General features: G+C 49.3%; 1 protein-coding gene across 1 annotated transcript in view; it reads left to right on the top strand.

Moving 5' to 3' along the window:
* LOC119437697 (uncharacterized) overlaps nt 1-18,079 on the top strand; it is a 96,633-nt gene that overhangs the window by 59,843 nt on the left and 18,711 nt on the right. Inside the window, exons 9-10 of the mRNA XM_049664154.1 lie at nt 552-562; nt 3,641-3,742. Of these exons, the coding sequence (XP_049520111.1) occupies nt 552-562; nt 3,641-3,742 (113 nt within the window). The remainder of the gene's footprint in view (nt 1-551; nt 563-3,640; nt 3,743-18,079) is intronic.

Genomic DNA, 18,079 nt, shown 5'->3' on the forward strand with positions numbered 1-18,079 from the left:
ACGCAGTGGACATTCGCGGCAGAAATTTGTGACAGTAGTTCAAAAGGTCAATGAACGCTTTCAGTTCCGTTACTAAAACAGGACGGGGGGCTCTGAGCACCTCTACAATGTTCTCTTCGGTAGGTTTAAGTTCTCTCGCATTTACACGGTGTCCCGAGAAAGTCACTTCCTCTTCACGGAATTAGAATTTATCTCTTCAAGCGAAGGCCGTGTTCCCTCAGATACTGGAAAACTTGTTTCAGCACAGTGCAGCCAGTGGCCTTCTCCGCAGCAATAATATCGTCTACATAGACCTGTATACAGCTGGGATGGCACAAAGGACGGCTTCCATTTGCCGTTGGATTATTGCGAGTGCCGATGATACTCCAAACGGAAGACGTTTAAAGGAATACATACCCTTGTGTGTACTCAGTACGGCTAGTTTCTTAGCATTCTCATTCAAAAGCAGTTGATTGTAAGTGTTCCTTCGAACCAGTGTACTGAAATCTTCTCCGTTTAGATTAACAAAAAGTCCTCAACAAGAGGAAGTGGATACTGTTCCATTCTTGTAGCTGCATTGACGGTTAGTCGGAAGTCACGACACAAATGAAACTTTTCATCGTGTCCGGACCGCGTAGAATAGGTCCCGGACAGTCCACAACGGTCAGCTTTCTGTTTACTGTACAGTCGCAATCTTTTTGAGGGTGTACACGGGAACGCGTGGCCTTCTGAGCTCACAGCGCGGTTCAGCGGCGGCAACGAGAAGCATTGCTCATGCGCAGTGTGTCCGGCGTGCGCAAATTCTCCCGCCGCGCGCATTGCGTCACTCAAGCAAGTGTGTGTCGTCTGCTGCGCGCGTACCGCAATAAAGTAGCCGTATGGTTCGGGATTGGTGACGATGTTGAACTTCTCATTACGCTCCCCACGATGCATCAATAAACTTGAAAATATATGTAATGTATTGTGCGCGTTCTCAATATCATTGATCTGTAGCCAGGCCACGCATGCTCATGACACTTGTGGGCGTATTTAAAAAGCGGCTTCCGTGTTTGAGGAGCGTGTATATATTCTTGCACATTACCGCATCTGTCAGAGCAGCAACTGAATTTCAGCATGGCCCGCGTTCCTGAAGGAGAGAGGTGGAAAATCGTACAATATTCGCTCAAGGGATATTTACAGCGCTCCATCGGTGCTCTCGTGCACATACCGCTAAAGACCGTCAACAGGATTACTCAGGCATTCAGCAAGGAAGGCCGACTCTGTGATGCCCCACACAGGCGTCGACCAAAGGCAATGACGGAGGATGAAGACGCGCTTTTGGTAGCTGCTGTCGTCGAGAACCCGTTCCAGTTCGCGAGGCAAGTGCGGGAGCAGCTAGATGTGGACGCTTCCCTTGCTACGGTCCGGCGACGCCTCCGAAGTGCTGGACTGCGAAATTCTGTAGCTGCACGAAAGCCAGTCGTCACTGCTTTGAACAAGAAGTCACGTCTCCAGTTTGCCGAAGCACACGCCTCATGGATTGCAGATGACTGGGGCCGTGTGATCTTCTCGGATGAGTCGACTTTTACCACTAGCCAAGACCAACGAATGCGAGTTTGGCGAACCAGAGGCACACGGTAAGAAACTTTTCTTAATGCACGTTTGATTTTGCGAAAGATGGTCAAAAATACGATTTCCATGCAGTTACGAGTCAGCCAGTGTGCAGGGAGTCACCGCGAGTGGTCGAAACTGCGTGAATGTGTGCGGCGCGGTGTAAATTAAGGCATGGTCTCGGGCCTCTGCACCGCATAGAAGGTGCCCTTACATCGCAGCGATACTGCACAGAAATTTTGGACAATGTGTTCCTGCCCTACGCCTACAGCGTCTTTCCCGATGCCGACTTTATGTTTCAACATGACCTGGCGCCGGATCACACGGCACAAGTTGCCAAGGAACATATAGAAAATCGCAGAATCAGCATGCTTTCCTGGCGGGCCAAAGGCGCTGACATGAACATCTGCAAAAATATATGGGGGTACATCAAAGCAGCCATGGTGCGAAAACCTGTCCGCCCGACGACTGGGGACGAGCTGTGGGCAGCCGTTCGACAAGAATGGGAGGACCTTCGAGCGCATCATGACTTTGTGCCAGCGCTGTACGCGTCACTGCCCTCTAGGATGGCAGCAGTCGTTTCCGCAAAGGGATGTATGACAAAATACTAACATCATCAAAGAGAAAATTATTCCTGCTTACTAATACTACTTCTAAACGTATAAATCTTTTGTTAAACTTGCACCAAATAAAAGTTCGGATGTTTGTGCTCCCTTGCCTGTTCGTTGTAGGATAAGAACACAGCAGAAGGAAAACTAAACAAAGTGAAAAGTTGAAGTAATTACAATAACCCCAAGCATAAGAAGCACAACGTTCTGAATTAAAAGCATCAAACTCGTGGTTTCTGTAATAATTTGGTTTCTATTGAGGGGAAAAAACTGCTAGCAGACGACACACGCGCGCTACGATGACGTAATGCACACGAAAGGAGCCTACCCTCCCCGAGCATGCGCGCAGATGTTGTGGCTGCCGTCTGACGGCGCTGGTGATATAGAAAGCCACGCGCTCCCGTGTTCACCCACAAAAAGATTGCGACTGTACACCCATTTAACGCCGCAATCACCAGCAGCTGACGGTCACGGGTAGTTGTCCGAGAAAACGGAGCAACTTCACTTTTCCCTTCTCCAAAGATGGCCACCTGTCTGGACACACCTTCCAGTTGCGTCCGCATGAAGAAATTGTAGCTTCTTGCTACCTCGCTCACTTCGGTCGCGTAATAACTATCCAGATGCTTTACCACGTCCCCGTACCACAGTTCATTTGCACTTTTTGGATGGCAACGGCCTTTCAGCACTTTGACTGCGCTGTCGGGGGAAGGACGCCACCAGCAGGGCCCGGCGTATACCCGTCGTCGGTGACAGCGATACCCTCGAAACAGGCCTCCAGGCGTATCGGGAACGCCGACCAGGCCCCTTCAGCCTCTCGCAATTCCGGCTGACAAATAGACGGCATCCTCCACTTGTATCGGAGGGTTACTCCGTAAATTCAGTCCGGTACATTGCACAGCGGCAACGGCACTAATTCCATGCATCCTCGTCGCCATTTTTGCGTCGCGGGAACAAGGCACACATAGCAACATTCAGATCCCAGTCAACGAATGAATTTACTGCACTCGAACGCGGCCCTTCTGATACCAATCACTAGGGGGACACCCTCGTGCGTACGGCCGATGGCACACTGGATGCCGAAGCACTTAACACCTCAAAACTAAAGTGCATTGTGCTTGCTTTTTTTCCAAGCTCACTCCAAACTCACTCCAAACTCACTCCAAGCTCACTCGCTTACTGGTCACTAGTTCGCTCGTCCTACGTGATGCACAGGTGTACAAAGTAGGGCGGTGGCATGAACAATACAAACTCCAGTTGATAGCCATCGTCTCTGTTGTCTTTGTGCCGTCGTTCACGCTGCCGTTACAATGTTTCAGCGCGGTGTTCGCGCAGTAGCTTATTAGTGCCATAGCGACGCCTACAGGTCGCCTTCACATCACCAACAGCAACCACGTCCCATTCCTTCCTTCAGATTCGTCAGTTGCTCTGTGTAACACAGCGTGCACGGTGTTCCCGTATTGCAGCAGCAGATCCCTCAAGCGGGTCCCGTGGACGGGGGACCAGCGTACGACAGCCGCTACACTGCAGAGCGCTCCGGCGCAGCGCCGGCTTCCACGCCGAGGACGGTACGCGCGCACTGAACGTAGTTTATACCGGGTGCTTCAGGAAAATGCCTTCATCGTTTCTCAGTGCTCCTTTTTTCTTTCTTTTTTTGTTTTACTTTGTACCCTTTTTTAAAAGCCTACAAGAGTTATTCCAATCACTCACTACAGAATAATTATCTTCCCACGCGGACATCACTTGCAAGAACAACTATAGCTACATCCATTAAATAATTAAACTAATTACAGTATAATTAACTGCATTTAATTACATTAATTACATTAATTAACCTTACGGTGCACGTTTATATTGCAAAATTGAATGGAATTGTCATAAAAGTCTGGCGTCGTGTTTCTGCATTTTAAAGCGGCCATGTGGACCGAAAAAGCTGGCGTCAAATAATTCGTGCAATTTACCTGACGTGGTAGGGTGGTGTAAAATAGAAGTTTGGCTATACGGTGCGATAAAGCGGTCCGTGTTGCCTCTGTTGTTTAATGAATTTATTTATTTACCCCGCAGGGGCGTCTGCGTAAGCAGGCGTTTGGGGTGTTGCGACACCACGGACCCGAGCACATGAGGGTTGGACCCCCCCGCGTCTAACCGTGCGCGGCTTAGCCGTGTCCGGGGAAAGGGGGATCCTGGGGGTTGAGCCGATGCCGGGTGTTTGGACCTTTATGGCCCCTCGGCGGAGGCAACACACCTCTTTGGCCTCTGCTTCACGTAGACGGCACCCCCGGACTGACCCACCCGGGGAAAATCGGTAGTCGCCCTTTCCTGTCCCCCTCTCAAATCTTCGTCTTTCTCTCTCGCTTTAAATCTTTCCTGTCTTATTTTCTCTTCTTCTTACTTCCGAATTTCTGGGCGGCAAGGGTTAACCGTGTGTTATGTATCCAGTCTTGGGTATGTACATTAGGTTATAGTGGCGGTGCATAGCTGGCGTCTGCAGGTTTCTCGTAACCTGTAGCGTCCCCTTGTTGGGCTCAGTGGTGGGTGGCTACCACCGCCGCCGAATTTTGAAACCATATTATGGCAGAACCGTTCCCCCGACTTTCAGATCGGCCTCTGAAAAGAGGTCACACCGATGCAATCTTCCAATTTACCCTCCGGACCGACCTAGACACCTTCCCAAAGTACCATGTCCTTCATAGTGAAGGCAACACAAGCGTAAGAAAACTCTCACTCTTCCTTGTATCGAAATGCCTCGTAAACACGATTGGACCTGACTACAAAGCCACAAAGATGGCTAGCGGAGACCTCCTCCTCGAACTGAAAAGAAAAGACCAAGTTGAAAAGCTCGCCCAACTCACCAGTATCGGTGACATTAATGTAACAATCTCCCCACATCGCTCCCTAAATACAAGCAGAGGAGTAATATCAGTAGAAGATTTCCTGAATCTCAGTGATTAAGAGCTGCTTGAAGGTTTCCAAGAGCAAAATGTAATTAAAGTACAGCGAATTACACTTCGGCGAAACGACCAACAGATCCCCACGAAACACGTAATACTAACATTTGGAACCAGTACTGTGCCCACTTCACTCGACGCAGGATACTTGAAAATCAACGTCCGACCATACATACCGAACCCGAGGCGGTGCTTCAAGTGCCAGAGGTTCGGTCATGTATCACAATCTTGCAGAGGTAAAGAAACATGCGCGAAGTGTAGTGCCAACGACCATCCTTCGGACAATTGCAATGTTCCAGCACTTTGTGTCTATTGCAAGGGAGACCATAAAGCTTACTCACGGAGCTGCCCTTGCTGGAAAAAAGAAAAAGAGATCATCGCAATCACAGTAAAAGAAAAAATCTCTTTTTACGAAGCGAGGAAAAGGCTAGTGCACTTACCTCAAGTTAGCTATGCCAGTGCGGCGCGGCAGGGGGCAGCGCCACACCGGTTTCAGGAGTCTACAGGGTCCACGCACAGTGTGCCCGTAGAAACTCCATCCGCCCCCTTGATGGCTGCAGCCAGTGCTGCGCCACCATCATCGAAGACGGGCCTGCATACCACAGTGTCGCAGGGCCCAAGCTGAACCGAATTTCACGGCCCGAGACGCGCGTTTCGGCGCCTGGCTCTCGATCATCCAGCGCCTCGGAGAAGGCGATGGAGGTCGACGCCAAAAGATCCGCGCTCTCTGGAGCGCACCAAGAAGGAAAAACTTCTTGTAACTGCGCCGAGAAAGGGACCGGTAACCTGAGTGGTTACCGCTCTCGCAAATAGCACATCCCTTTTAACACATGTCACCTACAACTTTTGAATCCATATACATCAGTTAATATTTTCAATACCATCAGTATGGCTTTTATCATACACAGGAATTGTAGAGGCCTGATCAACAATTTAGGTGACATTAAAGACTTAATAAACAACCTCTCACCTGTAGCATTCTGCTTACAGGAAACAAATCTAGGCCCTAAATATTGTCACGTAGTAGTGACGCTGAAGAAAACAGTCGTAAAACTGTGTACAACGAAACTGGTTGTTTATTGGGCGAACCTGTGCCCACAAAAGCAAGGTACACTCAAAGCATAACGATAACGGCGAACACAGTCGGCGATCGTCGAAAATCTGATCAGCGGCGAAACGCGTCGGCTTTTATACCTGAGTCATCGAAGGTTCTAGATTAATCCCTGATGCCCGCGTGTCTTCCAGAAAGTTCTAGAGAATTCGCGTCAGTCATGCAATCAGATAACATAAGCGTCGGTGAAAACAAGCAATGGAAAGAAGCATCGATAGCGTTCTAGAAACTTCCGATACAGGCGCGTCCTGCGCCGAGCGATAACGTTTAACATTTGTTAGCCGGTGGAAAGCGGCCACCGGTGAAAGATAAACATCTATACGTGTCAATACCCTCCCCTTAAAAAGCATCGTCCCGATGCTACAAACAAATGTGAAAGCGAAAACAAAACCACACGTAATAAAGAAAAAAAAAGTAACAAAGTACCTAAGTTCGTCAGCGGGCGTAGAAAGGCTTAAGACGCACCACATGGACGACTTCGGGTCGTGCGCGGCGCCGCTGTGATTGCGAAATGCCGTCTGGCACGACCTCATAGTCCAGTGCGCCAATACGTCGGATGATCTTATATGGTCCGAAATAGCGACGTAAGAGTTTTTCGCTAAGTCCTCGTCGGCGTATCGGAGTCCAGACCCAAACACGGTCTCCGGGCTGGTACTCGACGTAGCGCCGTCGAATATTGTAGTGTCGGCTGTCGGTCCTCTGCTGGTTCTTGATGCGCAGGCGGGCGAGCTGTCGACCTTCTTCGGCACGCTGCAAATAGGTGGCAACGTCTAGATTTTCCTCATCGGTGACGTCCGGTAGCATGGCGTCAAGCGTCGTTGCCGGGTTCCTTCCGTAGACCAGGTTGAACGGCGCCATGTGCGTCGTTTCTTGCACGGCCGTGTTGTATGCGAAGGTCACGTACGGAAGAATGGCATCCCACGTCTTGTGTTCGACGTCGACGTACATTGCCAGCATGTCGGCGATGGTCTTATTTAGGCGCTCGGTGAGGCCATTCGTCTGCGGGTGGTAGGCGGTGGTCCGGCGATGGCTTGTCTGGCTGTATCGCAGGATGGCTTGAGTTAGTTCTGCCGTAAAGGCCGTGCCTCTGTCGGTGATGAGGACTTCTGGAGCACCGTGACGCAGGAGAATGTTCTCAACGAAGAATCGGGCTACCTCGGCGGCACTGCCTTTGGGCAAGGCTTTTGTTTCGGCGTAGCGGGTGAGGTAGTCCGTAGCTACGACGATCCATTTATTCCCGGACGTCGACGTCGGAAAAGGCCCAAGTAAGTCCATCCCGATCTGCTGGAATGGTCGGCGAGGTGGTTCGATCGGCTGTAGAAGTCCGGCTGGCCTTGTCGGCGGTGTTTTGCGTCGCTGACAGTCTCGACATGTCCTTACGTAATGGGCGACGTCGGCAGAGAGGCGAGGCCAGTAGTATTTTTCTTGTATCCTCGCGAGCGTGCGGGAAAAACCGAGATGTCCAGCCGTTGGGTCGTCATGGAGAGCTTGCAGAACCTCTGGACGCAACGCTGAGGGCACCACGAGGAGGTAGTTGGCTCGGAGAGGCGAAAAGTTCTTCTTTAGGAGAATATCGTTTTGCAAGAAAAACGACGCCAATCCTCGCCTGAACACCTTCGGCACAGTGACGGTCTTGCCTTCTAGGTAGTCTACAAGGCTCCTTAGTTCCGGGTCGGCTCGCTGTTGTTCAGCGAATTCGTCGGCACTGATGGGTCCCAAGAAAGTGTCGTCATCCTGGTCGTCCTGTGGCGGCGGTTCGACGGGGGCGCGAGACAAGCAGTCGGCGTCAGAATGCTTTCGGCCGGACTTGTAGACGATGGTGATGTCGAATGCTTGAAGTCTCAGACTCCATCGTGCGAGGCGACCTGAAGGATCCTTCAAGTTAGCTAGCCAACACAAGGCGTGGTGGTCGCTTACATAGTTGAAGGGCCTGCCATAGAGGTAGGGGCGAAACTTTGATGTAGCCCAGATGATGGCGAGGCACTCCTTTTCTGTTGTGGAATAATTTGATTCCGCCTTCGATAGCGACCGGCTAGCGTAACTTACAACCCTTTCTATTCCGTCAGTCCTCTGCACAAGCACGGCGCCGAGTCCTACGCTGCTTGCGTCGGTGTAGACTTCGGTATCGGCGTTTTCGTCGAAATGCGCAAGAATGGGCGGCGATTGCAGGCGTCGCTTCAGTTCTTCAAATGCTTCGATTTGCGGCGTCTCCCACTTGAACTCGACGTCGGCCTTCGTGAGGTATGTCAGTGGCTCGGCGATCCGTGAAAAGTCCTTGACGAAGCGCCTGTAATAGGCGCACAGGCCAAGAAATCTACGCACTGCCTTCTTGTCGGCGGGCGGAGGAAAGTCAGTGATGGCCGCCGTTTTCTGTGGGTCAGGGCACACTCCAGACTTGTTGATGACATGGCCCAAAAACAAGGGCTCCTCGTATGCGAAGCGGCACTTTTCTGGCTTCAACGTGAGTCCGGAGGTCTTGATAGCTTGAAGAACTGTTTCAAGGCGCCGGAGGTGTTCCTCGAAGCTTGAGGCAAACACAACGACGTCGTCCAAATAGACGAGGCAAGTCTGCCACTTCAAGCCTGCCAGTACTGTATCCATGACCCGTTGGAAAGTCGCAGGTGCCGAACAAAGACCAAACGGCATGACCTTGAACTCGAACAGTCCGTCTGGTGTTATAAAGGCAGTCTTCTCCCGGTCTCTCTCGTCGACTTCGATTTGCCAGTAGCCGGTTTTGAGGTCCATCGACGAAAAATACTTTGCGTTGTAGAGTCGATCCAAGGCGTCGTCAATCCGTGGGAGAGGGTATACGTACTTCTTCGTGATCTTGTTGAGGCGACGATAATCGACGCAGAAACGTAGGGTTCCATCCTTCTTCTTCACTAACACCACGGGGGACGCCCACGGACTCTTGGACGGCTGGACGATGTCGTCGCGTAGCATTTCGTCGACTTGTTGCCTTATGGCCTCGCGTTCGCGCGCCGAAACTCGGTACGGGCTCTGACGGAGTGGGTGGACATATTCGTCGGTTATGATGCGGTGCTTGGCGACCGGGGTTTGTCGAACTTTTGACGACGACGAGAAGCAGTCCTTGTATTGTAGGAGCAGAGCTTTTAGCTGTTCTTTCTTATGCCAAGGAAGGTTCTGATTGACGTCGAAAGTTGGTTCAAGTACTACAGTCTTCGTTGCAGGTGCACTAGAATCCGTGAAGGCAAAAGCACTGCCGGCTTGTACTATTTCGTCGATGTAGGCGACCGTTGTGCCTTTGTTAATGTGCTTGTATTCGTCGCTGAAGTTCGTGAGCATCACTCTTGCTTTCCCTTCACGTAGCTTAGCTATGCCTCTAGCGACGCAAATTTCACGATCGAGCAGTAAGTGATGATCGCCCTCGATGACGCCCTCCATATCTGCAGGTACTTCGGCACCGACGAAAATCATTACACTGGAGCGAGGCGGAACGGTGACTTGTTCTTCTAGCACATTCAAGGCATGGTAACTGATGTCTGTATCCGGTGATATCGCGTTGTCCGTTGAAAGCGTTATTGACTTGGACCTTAAATCGATGACTGCACCATGTTGGTTTAGAAAGTCCATGCCTAGGATGACGTCCCTGGAGCAGTGCTGCATGATTACGAAGCTCGCCGGGTAAGTGCGATTGTTAACCGTGACTCGCGCTGTGCAGATTCCAGCCGGCGTTATTAGGTGGCCTCCCGCTGTCCGGATATCAGGTCCTTGCCAGGCCGTCCTCACCTTCTTCAACTTGGCGGCGAACGGGCCACTGAAGACGGAATAGTCAGCTCCAGTGTCGACGAGAGCGGTGACGCTATGACCATCGATTACCACGTCTAAGTCGGTAGACCGTCGTCTGGCGTTGCGGTTAAGTCGTGGCGTCGGATCACGGCTACGTCGGCTTGCTTCGCTGCTGCTACGTCGCGTCGGTAGGTCTTCTTTCGGCGGCGAAGTGTTGTCGTCAAGGCTCTTGCTAGGCGGTGTGCTGGTACCTCGTTGTGATGATGCGTGAGTTGTCGTCGTCGGTGGCGGCGGAGGATCTTCGGTATTGCGTCGTACAGCAACCGCACCTCCATCGGTTGCTGCCTTTAGTTTCCCGGATAGGGGCTCACGGACCGGCCCCGCGCTGGGCCAGTGTATGGTCGGCGCTGCGGCGACAGGTAACGTCCTGGTGACGGCGAGCGTGAGGGTCGTCGTGGTTGGAACTGGCCTCCGGCGAGGTAGTCAGCGATGTCGCGTGGTCGCTCGCCAAGCTGTGGACGTGGCGCGTTGACGGCGAACCCTCGTAGGCCCATCTCGCGGTATGGGCATCGGCGGTAGACATGGCCGACTTCCCCGCAGTGATAGCAGAGCGGGCGGTGGTCGGGGGCGCGCCAAATGTCCGTCTTCCGCTGGTAGCTGCGCTGGGCGACGGGCGGGCGTGCTGGCGGCGGCGGCGGTGGACGACGGAACTGCGGCGTTACGGGGCCCTGGCGCGAGCGCGGAGGGGGGCCGTGACGACGGGCGACGGCGGCGTAGGTCATCGCTTGCGGCTGTAGTTGAGGCGATGCTAGCTCGCTGGTCCTTGGCGATGTTGGTCTCGTCCTCCGGTTTCGGGCTTGGGTCGCGGCTTTGCGGGGGTGTCCGCTGCATGGACACAAAAGCACCTCCACCAGATGTCACGTAGTAGTGACGCTGAAGAAAACAGTCGTAAAACTGTGTACAACGAAACTGGTTGTTTATTGGGCGAACCTGTGCCCACAAAAGCAAGGTACACTCAAAGCACAACGATAACGGCGAACACAGTCGGCGATCGTCGAAAATCTGATCAGCGGCGAAACGCGTCGGCTTTTATACCTGAGTCATCGAAGGTTCTAGATTAATCCCTGATGCCCGCGTGTCTTCCAGAAAGTTCTAGAGAATTCGCGTCAGTCATGCAATCAGATAACATAAGCGTCGGTGAAAACAAGCAATGGAAAGAAGCATCGATAGCGTTCTAGAAACTTCCGATACAGGCGCGTCCTGCGCCGAGCGATAACGTTTAACATTTGTTAGCCGGTGGAAAGCGGCCACCGGTGAAAGATAAACATCTATACGTGTCAATATACACATTTCCTTAAAGGTTTTACTGTCATACGAAAGGACCGCGAACACTCCAGCCGTCTATCTGGGGGAGTCGCTATTGTTGTGCAAAGCGGCATCCCTACACGAAACGTTTTATTAAATACCCCGTACGAGGCTATAGCCGTCACCGTTTTATCCTATAAAACTGTCACCATTTGTTCACTGTACATTCCACCACATACCCATTTCACAACTCGAGACCTGGAAAATTTAACAGACCAGTTGCCGGAGCCTTTTGTTTTAGTAGGTGATTTTAATGCCCCTTTGGGGCAGCGATAAAAATGATCAAAGAGGGCAACTTATTGAAGATTTCGTGTTAACTAATAACATTTGTCTTTTGAACACAGGTGCGCCAACATATTTTTCACCAAGCTCCCGCAATTTTAGCTACCTCGATTTAGCCTTTTGCTCACCGTCTGTTTTTACCGATTTTAAATGGGAAGTACTGAATACCTCGTATGGCAGTGACCATTTCCCTGCTATCATCAAACTCACATCATCACCACCCATTATAAATTGTAAACCGCGTCGCTAGAAAATACACCTTGCTGATTGGACACTCTTTACAGAAAATGCAAAGCTCGAACAAGTGTTTTCAACTGAACTAAGCGTTAACGAAATCAATGAAAGGTTCACTGCGGTTTTAATTTCAGCGGCAGAAAAGGCCATTCCCCAAACATCCAGCCTTGTACGCAAAAAACTTAACCCCTGGTGGACACCAGAGTGCACAGAAGCAAAAAAAACTACAAAATCGGGCCTGGGGAATCTTGCGAAGATACCCGACCTATACAAACCTCCTACATTTCGAACAGGCCAAATCCAAAGCACGATTTATACGAAGGCAGGCGGAAAAATTATCATGGAGGAAATACATATCTTCGATAAACAGCTCTGTCACCTCTAAACAAATGTGGGAAAAGGTGAGGAAGTTTAGGGGAGATTACTCGTCGTATACAATACCGCTCCTTACAAGTCCAGGTACACAAACAACACTACAAGAACAGGCTGACATACTTGGTGAACACTTCCACAATGTTTCCAGCACGAGTAATTATTCAAAAGAATTTTTAAAGTACAAACAGTCTGCTGAAAAACAGAAGCTGCCCACTACTGGCGCGATAAATGAACTGTACAATGCCCCCTTTCACAGCAGGAATTAAACATAGTCCTTTCAGCTAGCAAAAAACAGCGGTAGGTCACGACCGTATTCACTACTCCATGCTGGCACATCTATCCCAAGCATCTGTAGACGCTCTCCTTGAATTTTTCAATTTAATCTGGGAATCTGGGAGAATGCCAGAAGAGTGGAAAAAAGCAATAGTAGTCCCATTTCTCAAAGCTGGTAAATCCCCAACATCCGCAAGTAGCTACAGACCCATTGCCCTGACCAGCTGTCTGGCAAAATCATATGAAAGCATTATTAATATAAGGCTCGCGTTCATTTTAGAATCAAGAAACTTAATAGACCCTCACCAGTGTGGTTATAAAAAGGGTTGTTCAACCACTGACCATCTTGTCCGACTGGAGCATGAAATTCGATATGCATTTTTACAGAAGCAACATTGTCTGGCAGTTTTCTTTGATTTAGAAAAAGCCTATGATACCACGTGGAGATATGGAATTTTAAAAGACCTAGCTAACCTCGGCATCCGTGGTAAAATGCTTAACTACCTAGCTGATTTCATGTCTAATAGAACATTTCAGGTTCGTCTCGGCACAGTACTTTCTCGTACATTTGCACAGGAAAATGGTGTTCCACAAGGCTGTGTTCTCAGCACAACACTTTTCATTGTAAAAATGAACTCGGTTAATAAGGTTATACCGTCGTCTGTTATGCACTCTATATACGTCGACGACCTGCAAGTGGCTTGCCGTGCCTCAAATTTATCAACTTGTGAGAGGCAGCTACAGATCACAATAAATAAACTTGCACAATGGGCTAACAAGAATGGCTTCTGCTTCTCCACCCAGAAAACAGTTACTGTTTTATTTTCTCAGAAACGTGGGCTATACTGCGACCCAGTCCTGAAATTAAATGACGCCACACTACCGGTCAAACAACATTACAAATTTTTAGGAGTAACCTTTGACACCAAACTGAATTTCCTGACCCACATAAACACACTAAAGATTAAGACAAATAAAGCGCTGAATATCCTGAAAGTGTTGTCCCATAAGCACTGGGGTTCTGACCGAACATGTCTTTTACGTATTTACCGGTCTGTTGTGCGTAGCCTTCTAGACTACGGCTGCGTAGTTTACGGCTCAGGCAGACATTCTTACATTCGACGACTTGATCCAGTACATAACTTTGGACTACGCCTAGCAAGTGGTGCTTACAGGACATCACCCGTACCAAGTTTATACGTTGACTGTAATGAGCCTTCCTTAGAGCAGCGCAGAGCGTTACTTACTTTTTCTTATGTACTCAAAATTCAGTCATCACCGCAGCACTTAAGTTACAATATCGTCACACAATGCAACTCACGCTTACATTACACTAATAAGCCGAACATGATTCGGCCACTTCTTTTACGGCACGAGGAATACTGCAAGACTTATGATTTTCCTCAAGAGGTACTGCAAGCTGCTGAAAGGCCACAAAGATTGCCTCCGTGGTGCGATTTCAAACAGTTATGTGATTGGACACTAGCACATCTAAAGAAAAAGGACACCCCACAAGAACACATAATACAAGAGTTCCGAGCTATCCAAGAAAAATACAAAAATTACACAGAATTTTACACTGATGGCTCTAAAACACAAAAACATGTGGGCGTGGGAATCGCAATGAAAAATTGGGAAACTAGTATTCGAATCCACCATTCTGCTTCAATCTTTACCGCCGAAGTTTATGCAATATGGATAGCAGTAAAAAAAATTATCACCGAGAAGCTGAAAAATGCTATAATTTATACTGATTCGTTAAGTGCACTGAGAGCTTTAAATTTAAATTCCGCCGGCGAACCCCTACTTGGTGATATCTTAAACATGGTCTTTTGTAACAAATACGGAAGAACCATACGATTCTGCTGGGTCCCAGCCATGTTGAGATACCAGGGAATGAAGCAGCAGACAGATGTGCGTCCATGGCAGCTCTCAAAAACATAACTCGCACAACACTTCCATACAAAGACACTATCCAAGCGGTTCGTAAGGCCCTTGCGTCAAAATGGCAACAGGAATGGAACTCGTGCATAAACAACAAGTTACATGTGACTAAACCCCTGCTTGGCGAGTGGAAATCATGCAGCCACCAAGAGCGGTTCTATGAGGTAATCTTATGTCGACTTCGAATTGGGCACACGCATCTAACACACAATTTTCTACTTCGAAAAGAAAACCCACCAACTTGCGAGACGTGCCATGAACCACTTACTGTAATGCACTATATTATGACATGTTCACATACCGAAACACAGAGACGGAAACTTTTACAAAATCTAGATAACTTGCATATACCTCTACACCCGTCCTTACTCTTAGGAGACGACCCGCTAGTGCCATTCACGGAGTTGTTCAACTTTTTAGATGAAACTGGTTATTTACATTATCTATAAAGTAACACAGCTTTTCCTGCCCTAACATTGTTGTTGTATTGTCTTGTGACTGGCGCAGCATGGCCTTAGTCGCTTTTGCGCCATTAAACCAGCATTAACTAACTAACTAACTTGATTACACATTTTTTTTTCAGTTGCAGATCTGTAGTTGCTGTTCAAATCATTAAGCATTTAGTCAGGAGTTGCGCGCAGGGTTAATCGAAACAAGATCGCGGAAAGAGGGAAGCGCGACGGCAGCTTCATTTTCCGCCATGCCTTTACGTCACATAGGGGTTGGACAGAGGGCTGCGTTTCGTCAGGTAAATGGAATGAATACGTTGACGCCCGTTATTTCGGTCTACATGGTCGTTTGGAAATGTTGAAAGACCTTTATGACGATTCCCTAGACCTTTATGACGATTGCCTAGACCTTTATGACGATTCCGTCCAACTTTCCAATATAAATATGCACCGTAAAGTTGGTAAGTACAAAGTTAATTAATGCAATTTCCTTAATTAGGCAATTGATTTATTTGGTCTTTCTTGAAAATGGTGTCCGCCTGGGCAGATAAGTGATCTGCAGGGACGTAATTCGACTAACTTTGTAAGCTTTAAAAAGTGTTAGAAGTAAAAAATTTTTTTTGAAATGCGTAGAATCTCCTCAGGGACTTATCTGAATGATGCGTAAGCATTTCGTGGTAACGACATGGTGTTGACACTCAACACTGCTGGTAGTCCTAGCACTGCTCAGTGACTGCGGTCGTCTTGGCGACAATGCGGTAAATGCGACAGCTCATGTGGCGACACGAACTGCTGCGGAAGGCGGCGCTACGGGAACTGTTGAGGCAAGCAAACTACTGCAGGTGGCGGCGCCAGGGGCGCTGATGACGTTGCGATACGAAGCCACGGCTGCTCCACAGTTCTGGCCTACTAAAGGTGTTCCTAGTGCGTGACAGATTGCGTACGTCACGTGGTCACAGAGACGCGCTCGTGCCACAGATCGCGCGTTCATCGTCCTCTTCTTCCACAGCTATCTTGAAAGCTATCGTCTTACGCGAAGGACGGACAGACTCTCGCACAGTTTTCTCGTTTTGTAACCATGGGAATGCTTACGCATTTAAATCACAATCTATTGGCAAGATCCAACAATTACTGGCGCTCTTTGGACGTAGCTGGCCCTTGCGCCATTAAATACCACACATCATCAAGATACGACAATTGAGCGATTTCCTCACGATTATTTGCACCACAAAGGCATAAACTTTAGAATGACTAGTGGAAGTAATTAGAGAAGTAATTGTGGAAATTGGACTAATTAACTGTTTAACCATAATCTTGGACATTTACTCTGGGAGTGTTCAAGGCTCGCCAGACTCTGGGATCCATACAAGCCCAAGAACCCCAGGTGGTCGAAATTTCCGGATTCCCCCACTACTGCGTGCCTCATAATCAGATCGTGGTTTTGGCACGTAAAACCCCATAATTTAATTTTTTTAGTACAAGCCCAAGACAGTGCGGGTTCTCGACGGCTGGCTGTACTTCGCATCATGCTCTAGCACTTTATCGTCGAAGCTCACCTACGCGGGGTCAATATTATTCTTGATGTGCCTTCTTTCTTCTTCCCATCTACCAAGTAGCGCTGTAGGCCATTTTGTGCGATTAAAGATACATTGATAATTTAATCCCGGGCTGTGCACTATGGCTCTGTAACCACAAGCCTGTCTTCGTCACTGCCGCCTCGAGTGACATCAGCGCCATTACCTGCCCACACCTATAAGAGTAACGGGCTTACCCAGCGAAAACAGCGACCAGGGGTGCTATGCAGGATGCCCCGAGTTTGGCGAAACTCGGGATCTTCACGAGCTCTGGCGACGCCCCAAGATCAAAGAACAAATGATAACAAGACGAAGTTTGTCCATCGGCACGCCTCCAGTTTCATTGGTTAATCTAGATTCACTCTGGGTGGCTATTATCCCTTGGGCGTTGCCATATGGGCGGTCGACAAACTGGGGCTCACGTGATCATACGGTCGGTGCATGGTCGCGCCTTCTTTCACTTGTTTGTCGTTCCACCGAGTGCATTACAGGCACAAGCAAGTTATAAAATAAATTCATTTAGTACAATAATATTAGTCACATTAACGTGGGTTGTAAGCATTTTAATGTTTCTACGATGTACACGGAATGTGTATTAGACTAATTTGTATTTAAATACGTTTCGCGTTATGCCACGAGGGGACGCTCGCCCCCCTCTTTTTTTTCTGGATTGGATTGGCACGGCTCGCTACGTGCTTGCGCTCCCATTTCCGAGCAGAGATTGGTGTGCGCCTGGTTTTCACACTGGGCTTTTAACAGATCGCTCGTTGCTCGCGCTAAAGAAAAGCTGCGAGTAGCGCGCGCATCCAGCTACAAGACGAAGTGAGCGTCGGCTAGCGCATAAGTGGTTTGCCGCGCGCGTACCGTGTAAGCACACAGGAATGCCGGAAAGCAGACATACAAGGGTCAGAAAACTACGCTTTATTTTCTTTTACTTTGCGATACACCTCCATACTGGCAAGCGTCGAGCGATGGCTTCTAACAACCGCAGGAAAGAGTCTTTGTAGTGGCTAGCCCGAGCGATCCGTGGCTTCTAACAAACGCACGAAAGGGTCTTTGCAGCGCACGTGGATGTTGACTGCCACCACATGCATCCCAGGTGGGACTCCAGCATCGGTGCAGTTACCCTGTACCCATCGCTGACGAGGGAGCGCTTCACTTTTTGACAATAACTTTCTTTTTTTTTGCGTGTGAACGCCCGTGATGGGGTCCGCAAAGTTCACGCTTTGGTTGACTGTCTACCAATGCGGATTGAGGTATAGCCCCGTTAGCATCCACTAAATTTGGGATACATTTATATGCGGCCAATTCGTCACTATGAATATTGGTCCCCGGTTGAACATTGGCTGCAATAATGACGCCTAGCGTCGCCGCCTTTCGTCGGTCGACTTTGAAAGTCGCAGCACCCCTCTGGTCGCGCAGAACATGTCGAAGACCCATGGGCCCCCAACTTTAACACCGCCGTAATTTTGGCGGCTGGCGGAAAGTTGTCGCCCGTCATTACGCGGCCTCGATTGTAGACTTTTGCTCGCCGCGAAGAAGGCACTCATCAATTTGCGCTATCTACCCGGGGTACCAAGTGGAGGTCGCGCCAGCAGCT

Source organism: Dermacentor silvarum, chromosome 1, assembly GCF_013339745.2.
Source record: "Dermacentor silvarum isolate Dsil-2018 chromosome 1, BIME_Dsil_1.4, whole genome shotgun sequence".
In the NCBI taxonomy this organism is placed as follows: Eukaryota; Metazoa; Arthropoda; class Arachnida; order Ixodida; family Ixodidae; genus Dermacentor; species Dermacentor silvarum.